Source organism: Hyla sarda, chromosome 1, assembly GCF_029499605.1.
Source record: "Hyla sarda isolate aHylSar1 chromosome 1, aHylSar1.hap1, whole genome shotgun sequence".
Taxonomy (NCBI): domain Eukaryota; kingdom Metazoa; phylum Chordata; class Amphibia; order Anura; family Hylidae; genus Hyla; species Hyla sarda.
Genome location: NC_079189.1, coordinates 266936385 through 266956021, shown reverse-complemented (window position 1 = coordinate 266956021; position 19637 = coordinate 266936385). Strand labels below are relative to the sequence as shown.

At 45.8% G+C, this 19637-nt stretch overlaps 1 protein-coding gene across 3 annotated transcripts in view; it reads right to left on the bottom strand.

Annotated features, from left to right (window-relative positions):
- KDM4B (lysine demethylase 4B) overlaps window positions 1-19637 on the bottom strand; it is a 279650-nt gene that overhangs the window by 158796 nt on the left and 101217 nt on the right. For all 3 annotated transcript variants that reach the window (XM_056571899.1, XM_056571914.1, XM_056571906.1), the window contains 3 exons: window positions 17479-17582; window positions 17259-17396; window positions 16977-17167 (listed from right to left, as the gene is read on the bottom strand). In XM_056571899.1, coding sequence (XP_056427874.1) covers window positions 16977-17167; window positions 17259-17396; window positions 17479-17582 — 433 coding nt within the window. The remainder of the gene's footprint in view (window positions 1-16976; window positions 17168-17258; window positions 17397-17478; window positions 17583-19637) is intronic.

Sequence of the window (19637 nt, the reverse complement as noted above, 5' to 3'; positions counted from 1 at the left end):
GCAGTGGCAAGGGGGATAGGGGTGAATGGAAGCAGCTTCGTGGGGTGAATGGAAGCAGCGTCAGTGGGATGAATGAAGGCAATAGCGTGGGGAGGCAGGAGGCTGGGTGCAACATGGGTGGCTTGAAGGCAATGTGGGTGGGTGGCTGGAGGCGTTTGGGTGGGAGGCTGAAGGCAATAATGGTGGGACGGTGGGGGAATGGCTGGATGGATGGGAGACTGGAGGCAATTAAAAGGGGTTGGAGGTATTTGTGTGTGCGGGAGAGGCTGGACGCATTTTGTGTAAGAGGGGATGGAGGAATTTGCAGGGAGGCTTGAAGTATTAAGTGTGTGGGGGATGCTGGAGGCAGTGTGTGTGGGTGAGAGGTTGGAGGCATTTGGGGGATGCTGGAGGCAGTGTGTGTGGGTGAGAGGTTGGAGGCATTTGGGGGGAGTCAGAGGTAGTGTGTGTGAGAGTTGTGAGAGAGAGAGGCTGGAGGAATTTGGTAGGGGTCTGGAGGCCTTTGATTATCTGTGGGGGGGGGGGCGCGGCAAGACTGGAGGCATTAGTGGGGAAAAGGGAAGGATGCTGCTGGAGAAGTGCGAAGCCTAATATAGGTTTTATTTTGCAGGTTCTGCGGTGAAGAGTTGTGCCTGGAAGAAACCATCACAACGGTCTGGGCCAGATGGAGAAGAAAAGGGAAAAGCGAACGACTCCGATCAGAGAAGACGTCACCTGTGTCGGCGATTTGCGGCGATTCCGGGTCAATCGGGTCACCGGTGACCCAGAAAAAAGGGTGATTGGTGCAGTTTGAGCGGTGCCAATCGCCGTTGCCCAGCAGGAGTGGGGTGGCACCGGTGCCACCTCACGATCGGCGTGATTAGTCGGCCGGACAGGCCAACCAATCACCTGTCCTGCTGGGCGGCATCGGCGGTGGGGGGTGAGGGGAAGCTTACCCGGGGTCCAGTGTGGCGGCAATTATGAGCGACGGTTGTCCCGAGCGGCGGCGGCGGTCTTCGGCGGAGGGATCTAACAGCAGGAGGTAAGCGATTTTTGCCTCCTGCTATTGCCTAGTAACAACTCCCAGCATGCACAGCCAAAGGGCATGCTGGGGATTTGTAGTTTTGCAACAGCTGGTGGCACAACTGTAACTCCCGGCAAGCCCTTTGGCTGTCTGGGCATGCTACAACTCCCACCATGCACGAACAGCCAAAGGCATGCTGGGAGCTGTAGTAGTGTGCCTTCAGCTGTTACAAAACTACAACGGTCAGCATGCCCTTCAGCTGTCAGTGCATCATTTGAGTTGTAGTTTTGCAATAGCTGAAGGCACACTGTTGGTGAAACACAGAGTTTGTTACCTAACTCAGTGTTTCGCAACCAGTGTGCCTCCAGCTGCTGCAAAACTACAACTCCCAGCATTGTATTGACAGACAGTACATGATGTGAGTAGCAGTTTTGAAACAGCTGGAGGCACATTGGTTGCAAAACACTGAGTTAAGTAACAAACTAAGTATTTTGCAACAAGTGTACCTCCAGCTGTTGCATAACTACAACCATCAGCATGCACGGACAGCCAAAGAGCATGCTAGGAGTTGTAGTTTATGTAGCTGGAGGTTAGCATCTCAAACTCCCAGCGGAAAACTCGCTGTGAACCCCCGTCTGTAAATGTACCCTAAAAACACTACACTAACAAAAAGTTTTTTAAAAAACACTACATATACACATACCCACCACCCCAATAAAAATTTAAAAGTCTGGTACGGGAGTGTTCAAAACGGAGTCTCCAGCTGTTGCAAAACAGCAACCCCCAGTATTGCCGAACAGCCATTGAATGTCCGGGCATGCTGATAGTTTTGCAACAGCTGGAGGCACCCTGTTTGGGAATCAATGGCTTAGAATACCCCTATGTCCACCCCTATGCAAATCCCAAATTTAGGCCTCAAATGCACATGGCGCTCTCTCACTTTGGAGCCCTGTCGTATTTCAAGGCAACAGTTTAGGGTCACATATGGGGTAATTCTGTACTAGGGAGAAGTTTCCTAACATATTTTGGAGTTTTTTTTTATCCTTTCACCCCTTATGAAAAGGTAAAGTTGGTGTCTACTCCAGCATGTTATTGTAATAAAATTACATTTTTTACACTGATATGCTGGTGTTGCCCCATACATTTCATTTTCACAAGAGGTAAAAGGAAAATATGCCCCCAAAATTTGTAACGCAATTTCTCCCGAGTACGGAAATACCCCATGTGTGGACGTAAAATGCTCTGCGGGGACTTCCGGTTCCGGCGCGCGGATGTGAGGTACGGTGAAAGAGAGCTCCGGCCGCACCGCTTCGTCCACCCGCTCCTAACACCTCATCCAGCAATCTTTTCCTACCCGTCTGGGGCCGGAGGTTAGTGGAGTGCGGCAGGCACCAGATGGACCGCTTTCTACAAAGGAGCGGGGACGGGCAGGGCCAGAGAGCGGGGACGCAATTACAGCCCTGTGGAGAGCTGGGGGCCGGGAAGATGGCGGCGATTCCACTCACTGAAACAGCGGGATCGCTGGCAGGCCTGCTAGCTGGGTCGGAGGAGGCCATGATTCCGGGACTGCCGTTCTCATTTCAGTCACTGGCCACTCTAATGGCAGCGGAGGTAACGAAAATGCTCCTGCCTGATTTGAAACTGCAGATTGATACCTCTATTGCCTCTGCCCTTACCCATATCCAGGGAGAGGTGTCCCTTCATACCTCCCAGATAGCTGACCTGGAGGAGCGGATGAATGTAATGGAGGAGGAGATGATGTCTGCTAAACAAAAACTGCAGCAGTCTGCTCAACTCACTAAAGCTCTACAGGAAAAGACAGATGATTTAGAAAATCGCTCCCGCAGGAGCAACCTGAGACTGGTGGGTTTACCTGAATCAATTCCGTCTCATCAACTATGCGCCATTTGTGCGGAGGAACTGCCACAAGCACTGGGCATTAAAGTTAAGGCTGCAGTGGAGAGAGCTCAGACTGGGCCCTGTAAGACAACCTGCGGCCTCTTCTGTTGCTAATGCTGATAACAGACCAAGACAAGTGATCACGAAATTCTTAAACTATGCGGACAAGGCTTTGATTCTCTCTACCTACAAAAAGCTGACATCTCCTCTGATGGTACGTGGTCACAAGGTGTTGCTGTTTAATGATTTCTCAGCGGAGGTGGCAAAGAGACGCAAGGCATTTTCTCCAATTTGCTCGCAACTGGTGGCTCAACAGAGAAAGTTCACTCTACAATACCCTGCAGTGCACAGAGTTTTCAAGTTAGATGGCACTACTGAGTCTTTTACTACGCCTGAAGATGCAATGGCGGCGTTGAATTTGAGAGCCGCAGTTGCAGGGACTGCTTTGTCGGAGAAGAATAAGAGACGACGCCATGCAAGCCCTCCTACTCCGCCAGTTGCGATGGAGTGACCTGATTCTGACTGATTCCAGGGACTGTGGAATTTTTTTCTTTTCTGCTCTGCGGACTAATGTGACCTTCTCCTTGGGACGCTCTTTCCCTGAATTACGATGGACTGCTTCATGATTCCCCTCGACTGCACGTGAGAAATATACTGTATCCCGTTTTATTTTTATTTTTTCTTCGTCTATTCTGGACTTTGTGACTGTTCTTTGCGCTCATGCTGATTATTTTACAGTTATGGTCTGCTCGGAACTCGCTGTGGCAGCTTAGCTACCTGGGTGCTCACTCTCTCTCTTTCCCCACCTTCCCCCTCCCCCCCCCCCCTACTCTTTCCTTTCCCCATTCCCCCCCCCCCCCGCCCCCCCTACTCTTCTCCTCTACTCACCCTCTGTTGCCCCCCACCTTTTACCCTACACCTTACCTTCTCCCCCCCATCCCTCCTACTTTCCTATTACTCCTTGCCTCCTTCTCTTCCATCCACTTACCTTTTTACTTTTCTCCTGCCTGTTCTCACAAGGCCTTGACACTGTCATCTTATCACCATCCCAGAGGTTCAGGGCCGGAGCCTCTTCTGGTTTGCTTTGTACTACTAAGCGGTGTACTGATGAGTTGGGTTTGCGGGAACCCAGTGGAGGTCCGCGGAAGAAGTGAAGTCCTTAATCTCCCTATCTCGCTTAGATCTATGGGATTTACCATAGACAGGGATTGGTTCTGTGTTATTGCCATTTATATGTTGGTGTTTTTTTTGTTTTTGGGTTTTCTCCCGGGGAGGCTGCACCTCATTAAGTTTATTTACTTGCCTTTTGCTCTTACCATTATTTGTATTACAGGAACACCTAGGTCTTTTACTCGTATTTTCCTATCCTCCATATGAAAATTATTTCTTGGAATTGGCTTGCGTTCTCCTGAGAAGCGTTCGTCTGTTTTACGCCATCTACAAAAACTGAAGGCGGATGTGGCACTTCTTCAGGAGACGCATTTAGTTACAGAGGATTTTGTAAGAATGCAGAAAATGTGGGTGGGACGTGTTCTGGGGTCCCCAGCTGTAAATAGAAAAGGGGGGGTATTGATCCTGATACATAGGAGACTGGTACACAGTGTTAAAGCACATTGGGAAGATGTGGAGGGGTTGCTGCAACATGTCCTTTTGATGGAAGGGGATAATTCTTATAGCATATACAATGTTTATGGTCCTCAGTCTGGGAAAGCCATTTTTTTTGATGCTCTGGCCTCGCACATTTTGGCGGACACAGAAAGATTTATAGTGGTGGGCGGAGACTTTAATACCGTAGTCAATGCAACGGAGGACAGGAGACGAGATGTGGGTAGTACACCACACACGGAACTATATTTGCAATCACTCCTTCACACTACGGGGTTAGTTGATGCGTGGAGACATCTGAATCCTACGGAACGAGAGTACACACATTTTTCACACCCTCACCTGTCCTGGTCACGCCTAGACTACCTGTTTATTTCCCATCCTCTTTTGTCGCATGTCCAATCTGAACACATTTATGACATAATTATCTCAGATCATGCACCAGTGGGATTGTCTTTGACCCCAGCAATACCCCCGGGAGGAGATAGGGTTTGGAGATTCCCTGCTATGCTAGCTAAAGATGAGTCTTTTGTCCAACTACTAAGCCACTGGTGGGAGGAATATGCCATGTTTAACGAGGCACATAGGGACGACCCTCATTTGTTTTGGGAAGCTGGTAAGGCGGTGTTGAGGGGGAAAATTATAGCACATGTTGCCCACCATAAGAAATTGGCTAGGGACAACTATGATCGCATGACTACGCAACTGAGACAAACCTATACTTCTTTCTTAGATGATCCAACTCCAGTAAAGAAAGACATTTGGGTTCAAGCGCAGCATGATTTTGAAATCTCTCGGGCTGCGGTGGATTCCTACTACAGGGACCAGTTTAGGGCGGAGTTTTACAGGTTTGGAAACAAGTCTGGGAAATTATTGGCCAATATGGCGCGTGGTCAGCGGCCCCTAGAGCCCATCCGGCCCCTTAGAGATACAGCTGGCACCCTGCATAGGCAGCCTAGGGATGTGGTGGAGGTTTTTCGTCAATATTATCAAGACCTCTATGCGGCCCAAGATATAGATACTGCTGCAGGGGACGGATTTTTGAGTTCCATTACACTTCCTGAATTGTCTGCGGAGGATAGGGACTTGATTAATGCCCCTATTACGCTGGAGGAGGTTGCTCAGGCGATTTCCCACTTGAAATGCTGTAAAGCACCTGGACCCGACGGCTTTACGGGGGAGTTTTTTAAGATTCTACGTGAGAAGCTTAGTCCAGTATTATTGGCAGTATATGATAGTACGTTGTCGGTGGGGATGTTACCCCCATCTGGCAATTTGGCCCATATAAAGGTCTTACATAAGATGGGGAAGGACCCTTCTCAACCTAGCGCTTACCGCCCTATATCTTTAATAAATGTCGATATTAAACTCTTGTCCAAAATATTAGCAGACAGGCTGGCAATATATTTGCCATCCCTGATAGGGACGCATCAGGTTGGTTTTATTAAAAATAGAGCTGCCGTGTTCAATATACGGACGGTTCTAGCAGTTCAAGGGGCGGTGGCGTCTCGTCCATACTCCAGCCGGGCTCCAGCACTGTTGTCTTTAGACGCCGAAAAGGCTTTCGATAATGTTCACTGGTCTTGGCTGGAGTTGGTACTGAACAAAATGGGGTTAACGGGTAGTTTTAGAACGTTTTTGTCGGCTTTATATAAGAATCCTGTATCTAGAATACATCTACCGGGGTATCTTTCTACCCCATTTCCATTACAGAAGGGCACAAGACAGGGATGCCCCCTCTCACCCCTGCTTTTTAACTTGGCCTTGGAGCCGCTGGCACAGTACTTTCTTCAGCACAGCATCTATGAAGGTATTGTGGTGGGGTCGGAGGAGGTGCGAATTAGCTGCTTTGCTGATGATATACTGCTATATCTAAACGAACCAGAGACCCAGCTGCCGGCTGTTTTTAGAGCCTTGTTCACTTTTGGCTCTTTATCTGGCTACAAGGTGAATTTAGATAAAAGTCAACTGCTATTTTTAGGTTCGGGATCTCATGATCCTGCCCGGGTACCCTTGGTTCAAGTAGCTAAGAAATATATCTCTTACTTAGGTATAAAATTAGGTTGCACTCCACTCTCCCTGTATACTCTAAACTATCCCCCCTTGTTTGCGAAAATTGAGGGCGAGTTGCACAGATGGCAGAACCTGCCTCTCTCGTTTTATGGTAGGGTGCAATTAATTAAAATGATGAGCTTCCCAAAACTCCTCTATCCGCTGCAGACAATTCCCCTGTTATTACGTCATGCTGATGTTAAAAGGCTCCATGCTAGTTTTACAAGGTTTATTTGGGTAGGTAAACGCCCAAGAGTAGCCTATGACACTTTATGTCTAGCAAGAGAGAAGGGGGGATTGCAGATGCCTAATGCTCGCCTATATAACTTGTCAGCTATTTTTAGACATGTCCGGGACTGGATCTTTGATACCGCTCATTTTTCAAACACGCCCTTGGAGAGGGGTCTCTGCTTGCTGGGTTCACTGTCCACCCTGTTTCATTTACCTTATAAAGATATCCCTGGTTCATTGAGAAAGAATGTACTATTTAGTGACACATTGGCAACGTGGAAGGCGCTCCGTAAGATGTGTGGGATGCCTTGGTGTCTTTCTAGACACTTTCAGTTGTGGAGCACCCCTGCGCTTGATCACTGTACCAATAGTCCGATAGGCAACAATTGGAAATCGCTGGGTATCACTCAGTTTGCTGATTTCTTGACTGAATCTACTGGAGTGTTAATGAGCTGGGGGGAATTCCAGAGCAAATATACCCTTCCCGATTCCCATCAGTGGCTGTATAATCAATTATGCTCCTTTTTTCATGGTGTGGTGAGAGGTTATGCGACGGTAGAAAAACCTAATGATTTTGACAAATTGTTGGGGAGTACACAGTCCCACCGTTCCCTTTCGCTGATCTACGCAACCATCAGGGATATAGCGTTAAAGGGACGGGGGCCCACAGCTCTTGCCAAATGGTCCTCTAAACTTGGTGACTCTGAAATCGCCCCCTGTTTACTAGAGGGCTTATTGGCTGTCAATGGCTCTACCCCCAGTGCACAGTTAAGAGAAATTCATTGGCATATTCTACACAAGGCTACGTATGCATTTAAATGGAGGGGCACGCCACCCCCGCCTCCGTTCCTCACACATTGTCCGACATGTCAACTACAGGGAGCAGACCTCTGGCATTGCTTATGGGAATGCCCACAGGTGTCGAAATTGTGGTCTGACCTATCCTCTTTAATACTGACCATTTGGGATAGACATTTACCGTTCTCCCCAGAACCATACCTCTTTCACTATCTACCTGTTAGAGAATCGAACCCTCCTGATAGGGGCAAAATGCCCAAGGGTGTACACTTACTTATCTTGATTGCAAAACTGTGCTGGCTTAGACACTGGCTCCAACCTACCGTGCCGACAATTACAGAAATCTTAAAGGAATATCATTCTGTATTACATAGAGAGATGTTATTGTCCATAAGATGCTCAGAGTTGCATGCAAAGGCCTTTTTTAATAAATGGAAAAGATATCTGCACTACTTACCTGATGTCGGCGAACGTCACAGGATAATGACATATTTTAAACATACTACATGGTATTCAACTGAGGCTCTCAGGGGCACTCTTGGTAATCTAGAGCTACCATCTTAATGTTATATGATCCTCTACATCCTTGACTCTTTATGGGACCCCACTATTAGAACTCTCTGTATGCATAATGTATAGTCTGACCTCAGGTGGCAAATACCCTACATAGGTACGACACTGTACTCGGGTGGGAATGGTGCAGCCTTCCTTGGGAGATTTGAGGTTTTGTTTCACAGTTGTTACTTGTTATTTCCGATATTTTGGGGGTAATCCTCCATATTACAAACTGGATCCAGACAATACTTTTGACCTATTATCCTGACATTGTATTGTTGTTCCAGATTCTGACTGATTTCAATGCACCTTTGTCATATATGCTTTGTACATGCTCTGGATCCGTGAATAAAATATATTTTAAAAAAAAAAAAAATGCTCTGCGGGCGCTCACGAGTGGTTCTGATCGTTACAGTGGTTCTGACAAACACAAAAAAAAAAAAAAAAACATGTGACCCCATTTTGGAAACTACACCCCGCACGGAATGTAACAAGGGGTATAGAGAGCCTTAAATTTATTCCAAATTTTTCATTTTCACAAGGGGTAATCTGAAAAAAGCATCCAATAATTTGTAACACCACTTCTGAGTACATATATGCCCCATGTGTGGACGTAAAGTGCACTGCAGGCATGTAACAAGGGGGTGCAGTGAGCCTTAACACACCCCACAGGTGTTTGATGACTTTTCGTTAAATTCGGATGTGTAACTGAAATTTTTTTTTTTTTTAACTAAAATGCAGTTTTCCCAAATTTACCATTTTTACAAGTAGTAATAGGAGAAAATTCCCCCCCAAAATTTCTAACCCCGTTTCTTCTCAGTATGGAAATATCCCATGTGTGGATGTAAAGTGCTCTGCGGGCGCACTACAATTCTCAGAAGAAAAGGAGTGCCATTGGGCTTTTGGAGAAATAATTTTACTGGAATTCAAGTGGGGGGCATGTGCATTTACAAAGCCCCCATAGTGCCAGAACAGTGGACCCCCACATGTGACCCCATTTTGGAAACTATACCCCTCACGGAATGTAATAAGGGGTGCAGTGAGCATTTACGCCCCACTGGTGTCTGACAAATTTTTGGAAAAATGGTCCATGAAAATGTAAAGTTAACATTTTTTTTATTTGCACAGCCCACTGTTCCAAAAGTCTGTCAAACGCCAGTGGGGTGTAAATGCTCACTGCACCCATTGTTACATTCTGTGAGGGGTGCAGTTTCTGAAATAGGGTCACGTGGGGGGGGGGGGGGTCAACTGTTCTGACACCATGGAGACTTTGTAAAGGCACATGGCCCCCGACTTGAATTCCAGCATAATTCTCTCTCCAAAAGCCCAACGGTGCACCTTCTATTCTGAGCATTGTAGTTTGCCCGCAGAGCACTTTACATCCCCACATGGGATATTTCCATACTCTGGGTTAAAAATTTTGGGGGGAATTTGGGAAAACCACAGCATTATAGTGAAAAAAATAATTTCAGTTACAAAATTTGCTTTCCAAAATCAAAATGTGACTCCTTGTCTTCTGAGCATTGTAGTATGCCCCCAGTGCACTTGACGTCCACACGTGGGGAATTTCCATACTCAGAAGAGATGGGGTTACAATTTTTTTTATTTTTTTTTTTGGGGGGGGGGGCATTTTCTCCTATTACCCCTTGTAAAATTTGGGTGGGGGAAAATGCATTTTTGTGAAAAATTTAAATTATTTACACATCCGACTTTAAAACGAAAAGTCATCAAACACATGTTAAGGTTCACTGTACCCCTTGTTATGTTCCTTGAGGGGTGTAGTTTCCAAAATAGAATGTGTTGTTTTTTTTTGCTGTTCTGCCACCATAGGGGCTTCATAAATGTGACATGCCCCTAAAAACCATTTCAGAAACACACACACTCCAAAATCCCATTGTCGCTCCTTCCCTTCCCACTGTGCCCGCCGAACACTTAACATACACATATAAGGCATTTCCTTACTCGAGAGAAATTGGATTACAAATTTTTAGGGGGATTTCTCTCCTTTTTCCCCTTGTAAAAATGCAAAAACTGGGTCTACAAGAACATGCGAGTGTAAACAATGAAGATTTTAAAATTGCTCCTTCACTTTGCTGCTATTCCTATGAAACACCTAAAGGGTTAACACACTTACTAAATGTCATTTTGAATACTTTGAGGGGTGCAGTTTTATAATGGGGTCATTTATGGGGTATTTCTAATATGAAGGCCCTTCAAATCCACTTCACAACTGAACTGACCCCTAAAAAATTCAGATTTTGAAATTTACTTTAAAAATTGGAAAATGGCTGCTAAACTTTGAAGTCCTCTGATCTCTTCCAAAAGTAAAAGCATAAATGATGTAAACAAAGTAGACATATTGTATATGTGAATCAATATATAATTTGGTTTGTCTATTTTGCTTACAAGCAGAGAGCTTCAAAGTTAGAAATATGCAAAATTTTTCATGAAACTTTGGAATTTTTCACCAAGAAATGATTCAAGTATCGGCAAAAATTTACCACCAAGTTAAAATAGTTAATAATGTTTAAAGGAGAGGTCTCATGGAGAAAAAATGGACAGGTTTAGGTGCAGAAATTAAAGTTCTATAACTTTGTAAATCACTTACATCACCCATCCTGCATGGAAAGTATGTTTTCACTGATTCTTTTGTCAGACAGGAAGGTCAGCAGTTCAGGTTTCTGGAGACTTGCGACCCCCCCATTCACCTCCGTTATACTGGGGGCCGTGACGTAACACATTCCCACAATACCCCACGCAGCCTTCAGTTCAGCTGCCCGCCCCGTGCACGGCCTCTGCCCGCCCCATCTGATAAATATTCATTTACCCCCCTCCTACGTGGTTGGCTGAGCAGCTTTGAATATGTAATAGCTGCTTCAGCCAATTAGAGCAGCCCCTGCGCACACTCTCACATTCATTCTTCTCCCATGGCAGGGGAGAGCGTGACCTGACAGTGTTCTCCCCTGCCTCAGTCCAAAAAACTGTAATCACCCTCATTTGTCCCATGTATTTGTCCCCCTGCACTCTCCCCTTCATCTGTCCAGTTTATCTCTGTGTCCTCCCGGCAGCACTATATCACCGAGGACTCAGCGCTGATCGGAACATGAATACAGACTTCTATAGCCCAGGAGCGCGCTCCCTTGCGTCTGGGCTATAGAAGTATGTGTCCCCACTTTGATCAGCGCTGAAGCTGCGGTAATATAGTGCTACAGGTCAGGAGAGGGCATGAGATCGCTGTTCTCCCCTGCTTATAGAAGTGAAAGTAAATCGTGTGTGTAGAGGCAGGCACTCCCCCTTGCTCCAAGAACCAGTTTTTGCAAACCAGGGTGCCTTCAGCTGTCTGGGCATGCTGGGAGTTGTAGTTTTGCAACAGCTGTGGGCACCCTGGTTGGGAAACACAGTGTTTCCCAACCAGTGTGCCTCCTGCTGTTGCAAAATTCAACTCCCAGCATGCCCAGACAGCCTTCAGCTGTCCGGGCATGCTGGGAGTTGTAGTTTTGCAACTGCTGGGGGCATCCGGGTTAGCAGGGATTGGATGAGACAGGCTGCCAGGGGAAGCTGGGGGTGTAGCAGACCGTGGGGGGGGGGGGGGAAGGAGAGGAATGTGTGGGCGTAATGGGGGTGGAGAAGTGAGGCAGTGGAGGCTGGGCTGGTGCCGTGCTAGACACGCAAGGCACTGTGGGACCTGAATTGCAGACCGGAAGTAAGGGAGATACATGAACCCGGAAGTTACGGGATTTCAGCGGCGATTGCGAGCGAACGGAACGGGCAATTTTGACGGGGACCAGGTCATCATGAAGGTCAGAACATTTACTTTAATATGAGCTATTTTATTTTTAATTGGGGCATGGGATTTCTTCTTTAAGAGAGGCATCAACTGGGCACTGCAAGCAGGAGAAAAGAATGGAACAAGCCAAAGAAATGTCTCTGTAGCAGTGGGGGTGGGATGATGTATAAAGCAAGGTACTGTGTGGTGCTCACGTACAGCGAGATAATGCAAACGAACAGAAAAAGAGCAGAAAAAGCAGAGCACACACCTGGAAATCTTGCTTGTGATGATTCATTTCGAACAAACAGCAGCTGGTCCAGGTGAATAGCTCCTGCCGTTCCAGCTCTGCTTGGTCTAGGGGTGTCAGGATTTTGGAACCTGCTGCTTTTCGTTTGAAATAAATCATCACAAGCAAGATTTCCAGGTGTGTGCTCCGCTTTTTCTGCTCTTTTTCTGTTGAAGTTTTTATTATTGCTTAACCCCTTAAGGACCACGGGCGTACAGGTACGCCTTTGCTTCCTGGTACGTAAGGACCAAGGGCGTACCTGTACGCCCGTGGGAATTTCGGTCCCTGCCGCGCGGGGACCGGACCGGGGTGACTGCTGATATTGATCAGCAGGCACCCCGCGCCAATGCCCAGGGGGGTCATCAGACCCCCCCATGTAGGCGATCGCCGAAAATCGCAAGTGAATTCACACTTGCGATTTTCGGCTATTCCGGTGATGCGGGTCACGTGTGACCCGCTGACCCGGAGATACAAGGTGATCACCCCCTATCACCCTCTGTATCTATGGGCCGGACGATCGCTGCTATTGGCCGGACGATCGTCTGGCCAATAGCAGCCGGCAGGGGAGGGGTTAACGGCCCCTTCTCGCGGCTCTGCTTGCTCCCTGAGTTCATTCAGCGGCCAGAGCTGCGAGAAGGAGCCAGGGACCCCCCCTCTGTGAAGATCAGAGACCCTCACAGAGGAAGATCCCCCTTAGGGCAGGGAGAGAGCACAGCCCCAGGGACAGGTAGGATTAACCAGTAAAATAAAGTTAAAAATGTTTCCCCCCCCTGACCCCCTAATAGGACCTAAAGGGTCCGCCACAATTTTTTTAGTGTGACCCAGGCCCTATTAGGGATTCAGGGCGCTGCATTTGGGCAATTTTTTTTTTGGCCCGCAGCGCTTCCCCCCCCCCCCTTACAGTTAGTTACACCAATCACACACACTACATACTCACCCCCACCCCACCCCGCCCCGCCACACACACACACCCGCCACCACCAATTCTGGATTCACTGAAATTGACTATTTCAGTTATTTTTTCAGTGACAGTTTTGTCAATCACATGGTGGAGCAGACGAATCTGTACGCCAGGCAGTTCATCGCCCACCACCCTGATTCTGTTTTGGCCAGGCCCAATGAATGGTACGCCATTGATGCAGCAGAGATGAGGACATTTTGGGGCCTCTTGCTGCATATGGGCCTGGTCAAAAAACCAAGTGTCAGACAGTACTGGAGCGGGGACATCCTCTACCAGACCCCGCTTTACAGTATGGTCATGGCACGGAGGCGGTTCGAGGCCATTAGGAAATGCCTGCATTATGCAGATAATGCGGCATGTCCGCCCCGAGGTGATCCCGCCCATGACCGGCTTTACAAAGTGAGGCATGTCATCGATCACTTTGGGGCCAAATTTTTGGAGGCCTACGTACCCCTCAGAGAGCTCTCGGTTGATGAGTCTCTTATCAGTTTTAAAGGGGAGACTCCTCTTCTGCCAGTATATTCCCTCGAAGCGGGCGCGGTATGGCGTGAAGCTCTATAAACTTTGTGATAGTGCCTCCGGGTACACTCTCAAGTTTAGAGTGTATGAGGGACGAGATTCCCGTATTGAACCCCCAGATTGTTCCCCCACTCTGGGTGTTAGCGGGAAAATCGTTTGGGAGCTTGTGCACCCATTGCTGGATAAGGGTTACCACGTGTACGTGGAAACTTTTATACCAGCATCCCTCTGTTCACATCCCTTGCCGCCAGATCCATGTCCACATGTGGGACCGTGCGGAAAAACCAGAGAGGCCTTCCTCTAAATTTTCTGCTGACACCTATGCCCAAGGGTGAGTCCCGTGCCCTTACCCATGAAAACCTGTTGTTGGTCAGGTATAAGGATAAGAGGGATGTCCTTATGCTGACCACTATTCATGGTAACGGCAGCTCACCTGTCCCTGTGCGAGGTACCACAACACCGGTCATCAAGCCCGATTGTATTCTGGACTACAATCGGTATATGGGGGGAGTTGATCTTTCTGATCAAGTCCTCAAGCCATACATGGCCATGCGGAAAACACTGGTATGGTACAAAAAAGTTGCGGTCTACTTGGTACAGGTTGCCATGTACAACGCTTTTGTACTGTCCCAGTACACTGGCAACACAGGGACATTCCTCCAGTTCCAAGAAGAAGTCCTAAAGGTCCTGATCTTTGGCGACCGGGAAAGAGCAGGCCGGACTTCCCAAGGACCTGGAGTTATAGGTGCCAGGATCGTCCCAGGCCAACACTTTCCAGGTGAGGTCCCCCACACTGGAAAGAAGGGACGATCCCAGAAAAAATGCAGAGTGTGTAACAGGAGGGGGATTCGGAAGGATACCACCACTCAATGTGACACTTGCCCCGATCATCCGGGCCTCTGCATTAAAAACTGCTTCAGGGAGTATCACACTTCCATGCAGTACTAAATTTTTCCCTTTTCATTTAAATTTTCCATAATTTGACCCCAATGTACCATGTCCAGAGTACATTCCAAAATTTAACACCATAAAACCACTAAATTGCCCCAAAAAACTAATAAAAAAAAAAAAATAAATGATGAGACCTCTGGGGGTATTTTTTTTCTGGGTCATGGGTCACTGAGTCACTATCATCGGGGACTTTTTTTGTTGCCTCAAATGCGCAGCGCTCTCTCTCTCAACCTGAGCGGGGTGCGCATTTGAGGCAACAGGTTAGGGATGGCCACACACGTCACATTCCCAGAATGATGATTCAGAGCATAGGGTTTGGGGCAGGCATATTTTTTTGTTTTGGCTATGCTTTGGGTCATCATTCTGGGAACATAACCTGTTTTATAATTTTATGTCCCACTGTACTCCATTTTAGTTATTTAGTGTACCCCAGTTATTTACCCCATGTAATGCCCCTTGAGGGGGGGGTCCCACTGTTCTGGCTCCATAGGCCGCAACGCAGAAGCTCAAGGCCCCTGAATGCGACCTGCTCCTCTCAGTGTGCAAGCTGTTTACGCCCAGACTTGAGGTATGGCCTTACTCCAAAGAAATGTATTTACAAACTTACGATGACATTTTCTCCTTTTACCACTTGTGAAAATGAAAAATTTGGTGTAACCCCAGCATTTTAGTGTAAAAAAAAATCAAATTTTTCATTTTCACATCCCACTTCATGAATATTTATCAAACACCTGTGGGGTGTGAAGACTCACTGTACCCCTTGTTATGTTCCTTGAGGGATGCAGTTTCCGAAATAGTATGCCATGTGTTTTTTTTTTGCTGTCCTGGCACCATAGGGGCTTCCTAAATGTGACATGCCCCCCGAGCAAAATTTGCTCTCAAAAAGCCAAATATGACTCCTCCTCTTCTGAGCATTGTAGTTCGTCCGTAGTGCACTTCAGGTCAACTTATGGAGTACCTCCATACTCAGAAGAGATGGGGTTACAAATTTTGGGGGGTATTTTCTGCTATTAACCCTTGCAAAAATGTGAAATTTGGGGGGAAACACACATTTTAGTGAAAAAAATAATTATTTTTTTTTACATATGCAAAAGTTGTGAAACCCCTGTGGGGTATTAAGGTTCACTTTATTCCTTGTTACGTTCCTCAAGGGGTCTAGTTTCCAACATGGTATGCCATGTGGTTTTTTTTTTTGCTGTTCTGGCACCATAGGGCCTTCCTAAATGCAACATGCCCCCCAAAAACCATTTCAGAAAAACGTACTCTCCAAAATCCCCTTGTCGCTCCTTCCCTTCTGAGCCCTCTACTGCGCCCGCCTGCCGAAATTGGGCTACAAATACAAGTATAAATTTTCTCCTTTTACCCCTTGTAAAAATTCAAAAATTGGGTCTACAAGAACATGCAAGTGTAAAAAATGAAGATTGTGAATTTTCTCCTTCACTTAGCTGCTATTCCTGGGAAAACACCTAAAGGGTTAACACACTTACTGAATGTCATTTTGAATACTTTGAGGGGTGTAGTTTTTATAATGGGGTCATTTATGGGGTATTTCTAATATGAAGACCCTTCAAATCCACTTCAAACCTGAACTGGTCCCTGAAAAATAGTGAGTTCGAAAATTTTGTGAAAAATTGGAAAATTGCTGCTGAACTTTGAAGCCCTCTGGTGTCTTCGAAAAGTAAAAACTTGTCAATTTTATGATGCAAACATAAAGTAGACATATTGGAAATGTGAATTAAAAAAAATTGGAATATCCATTTTCCTTACAAGCAGAGAGCTTCAAAAGTTAGAAAAAAAGCAACATTTTCAATTTTTTCATCAAATTTGGGGATTTTTCACCAAGAAAGGATGCAAGTTACCACAGAAATTTACCACCATGTTAAAGTAGAATATGTCACGAAAAAACAATTTCAGAATCAGAATGATAAGTAAAAGCATTCCAGAGTTATTAATGTTTAAAGTGACAGTGGTCAGATGTTCAAAAAACGCTCTGGTCCTAAGGTGTAAAGTGGCCTGGTCCTTAAGGGGTTAAAGTGACAGTGGTCAGATGTGCAAAAAAAATGCTCTGGTCCTTAAAATGAAAATGGGCTTGGTCCTTAAGGGGTTAAAAATTCTGTACCTGTAATAAAATCTGCCTTTCTTGCAAAAGTATACATTACAGTTACAGCAAACCTCAAAGTGAACATTTCCCACCTCCTTTCCCATATAGTAGCTATATAAAGCCATAACATGGCTCATTCATCAATTAGATCTGGGCCTATACCTGGGCTGTAGATCTGAGTAAGTGGACTAGTTACATAATGACTAATGTAATAATTCTGATGTAGAAAAAAAAAAGTAAGGATACCTGCGGCCTACTTTCCCTTGAGCTTTTCTCTCCAACCATGCCTCCAGTTCAGGACTGGTAATGTCAGTTGGTTTTGAATGGTCAATAACAGTTACATCCTTTCCCTGTTTCCACACTGCATAGCGGTCAGGCTGAAGGAACTTCACAAACACATCCATAGAGATCTTTACCATGTCTTTCCGACATGTGCACTATAAATATAAATGAAAAAGGTGACATGTAGTAAAAGAATTACCACACATACACGAAAACCATCAACCCTGAAAAAAATTATAAGCAAACCTGTGTGGCCATTTTTCCATAATCAACCCAGCGCAGTGTTGCAAAATTAGTGGACTCTGCACAGTTGAATCCATGATTAAATCCTGCATGGTACCCATATGGAAAAGTTATCATAAACTCTCCTGCTTCCTGTGTGATCTATATAAACAAAAAAGACAAAGTGAGCCTTATTTTAAAAGGAAGGAAAATGGTTTTCTATCACGTCTTTCAAACAACTTACCCGATCAAAAGGAATCCCATACTTTCTTAAAATGGATGGAGATATAAGCGTCATTTTATGCCTAAGAAAAGCATCACAGCCTTGAGAACTGCCTGGAAAAAATCCTGTAAGAAATACGAAACTGTAAACTTGGAGAAAATTAAATATGGAGGGATGTTATTTAAGTTTCAACAAATACAGAAGGGGGTAAATATATGCTATCTTGAAACAAAAAAAAGACAATTTATGTCGGCACTGCTACTCATGGACTGACTACTATGTCCACCGCTTTCACCACTACAAGCTCCTTCAATGCGGACGTGTTCCCGGTGCTCATCCAAAACAAAGATCTAAGTTCCAAACAATAAGTGAGGAGGCACTCTGGTCTTCCGCAATCACTTTTATTCAAGACTGGTCTTACAATGCCTGGCCAATGGGCTGTTTCACGCACCTGCGCATAATCAATGACCTCCCTTTGAGAAGTCATTGTTTAAGCGCAGGTGCGTGAAACTGCCCGTTGGCCAGATTTGTAAATTACTTCTATAAAAAAAATCTTAATCCTTCTAGTACTTATTAGCTGCTAAATACTACAGATGAAATTATTTTCTTTTTGGAACAGTGTTCTCTGCTGACATCTCTGTCCATTTTAGGAACTGTCCAGAGCAGTATATATGTTTGCTATGGGGATTTTCTCCTACTCTGGACAGTTCTTAAAATGGACAGATGTCAGCAGAGAGCACTGTGCTCGTGATGTCAGCAGAGAGCTCTGTGTTCCAAAAAGAAAATCATTTCTTCTGTAGTATTCAGCAGCTAATAAGTACTGGAGGGATTAAGATTTAATAGAAGTAATTTACAAATCTAACTTTCTGGCGCCAATCGATTAAAAAAAATGTAATAAGTTTTCCACCGGAGTACCCCTTTAAAGCTCTCTTGCCCGTTCTCTACCTTCCCTAGCTTTGTGACACTAGGGAAGTGAGAGTTGTGCCTCTGCCCATCATCTGTACTCTTACAGGCTCATGTCTGTGAGCTGAGTGTCATTGACTCCAGATGATAGCAAGCTGCATTACTTAACAGGTTTCCCCTATGTACTCGCTGTCTGGATCCAGGGACTAAAACGGGAGCATAATCTACTTGTCCTGGTGCACAAAATAATTTCAACCGAAATAGTATATAAATAAGGTATTTATTAATAGGCAGCCCTAAAAATACTTTATGCCTTGGGCCAATTTTCCATTTTGCACTTTAGTTTTTTTATCCTCCTCACCCTATAATATCCATAACTCTTATTTTTCACAACTACAGATCCATATGAGGGCATGTTTTTTGCAGGACCAATTGTACTTTGCGTAGTGTATGGAGGAGAGAACCAGCACTATCAAGCAATAGGAAAAATGCAGTGATTTGAACAATCCATGGAGGCGGTGGTGCATAAACACAGAAAACCAAATAACATATGGACATAGAAGAAATGAGGACACACTCACCGGTCATTTGTGGATAAGCTGGGTGCAGTTTATTGACGAAGGCACAAATACATGGAGGAAGGGAGAGACACAGATACCAGCTCCAGGGGAGCTGGAAAAGCAGCGACGGTCCGTTTCGCAGTATTGACTGCTTCATCACGCTACCTTGTGTGGGGCGGGCGCCGACTTAATATGCGGTCCCGATGACCAGGTAAGGATGCGCCTCTACCTGGGCAGGTGTATGGTGAAAGCCTGACATGTGATGTGGGAGGTGCTGCGATAGAGGTATTAGGAGCTTGGTCCGGGATCAGGCCAAATGTACCATGTGCTAGCTGGTCATAGGGGAATAAAGGAATAGAACAAGGTGAAAGTGAAAAAATGTGATATGCGAGGAAATATGGAGTTAAGTAAACCAGTATTAAAGCGTACCAGTCAGATAATAAAAAAAAAAAAAAAAACATTTTTTTCATATATCACTCAGTACCTAATCCTGACCATGTACATCTAATTTTTATGTGTCTAGCACCTTTATTTTTTTATTACACTTTTAATTTAGCTCACCAGCCAGAATTCCTTTCAAAGGAAGGGGGTGTGGCCTCACTGTGCAAGTCTCCGTCCCCTTCCTCAGTATGCTGTCTGCTCACATCTCCCTTAGCATTGGCAAAACTACAACTCCCAGCTTGCCCTCACTGACCGTAGTGGGACACAAGCTGACAG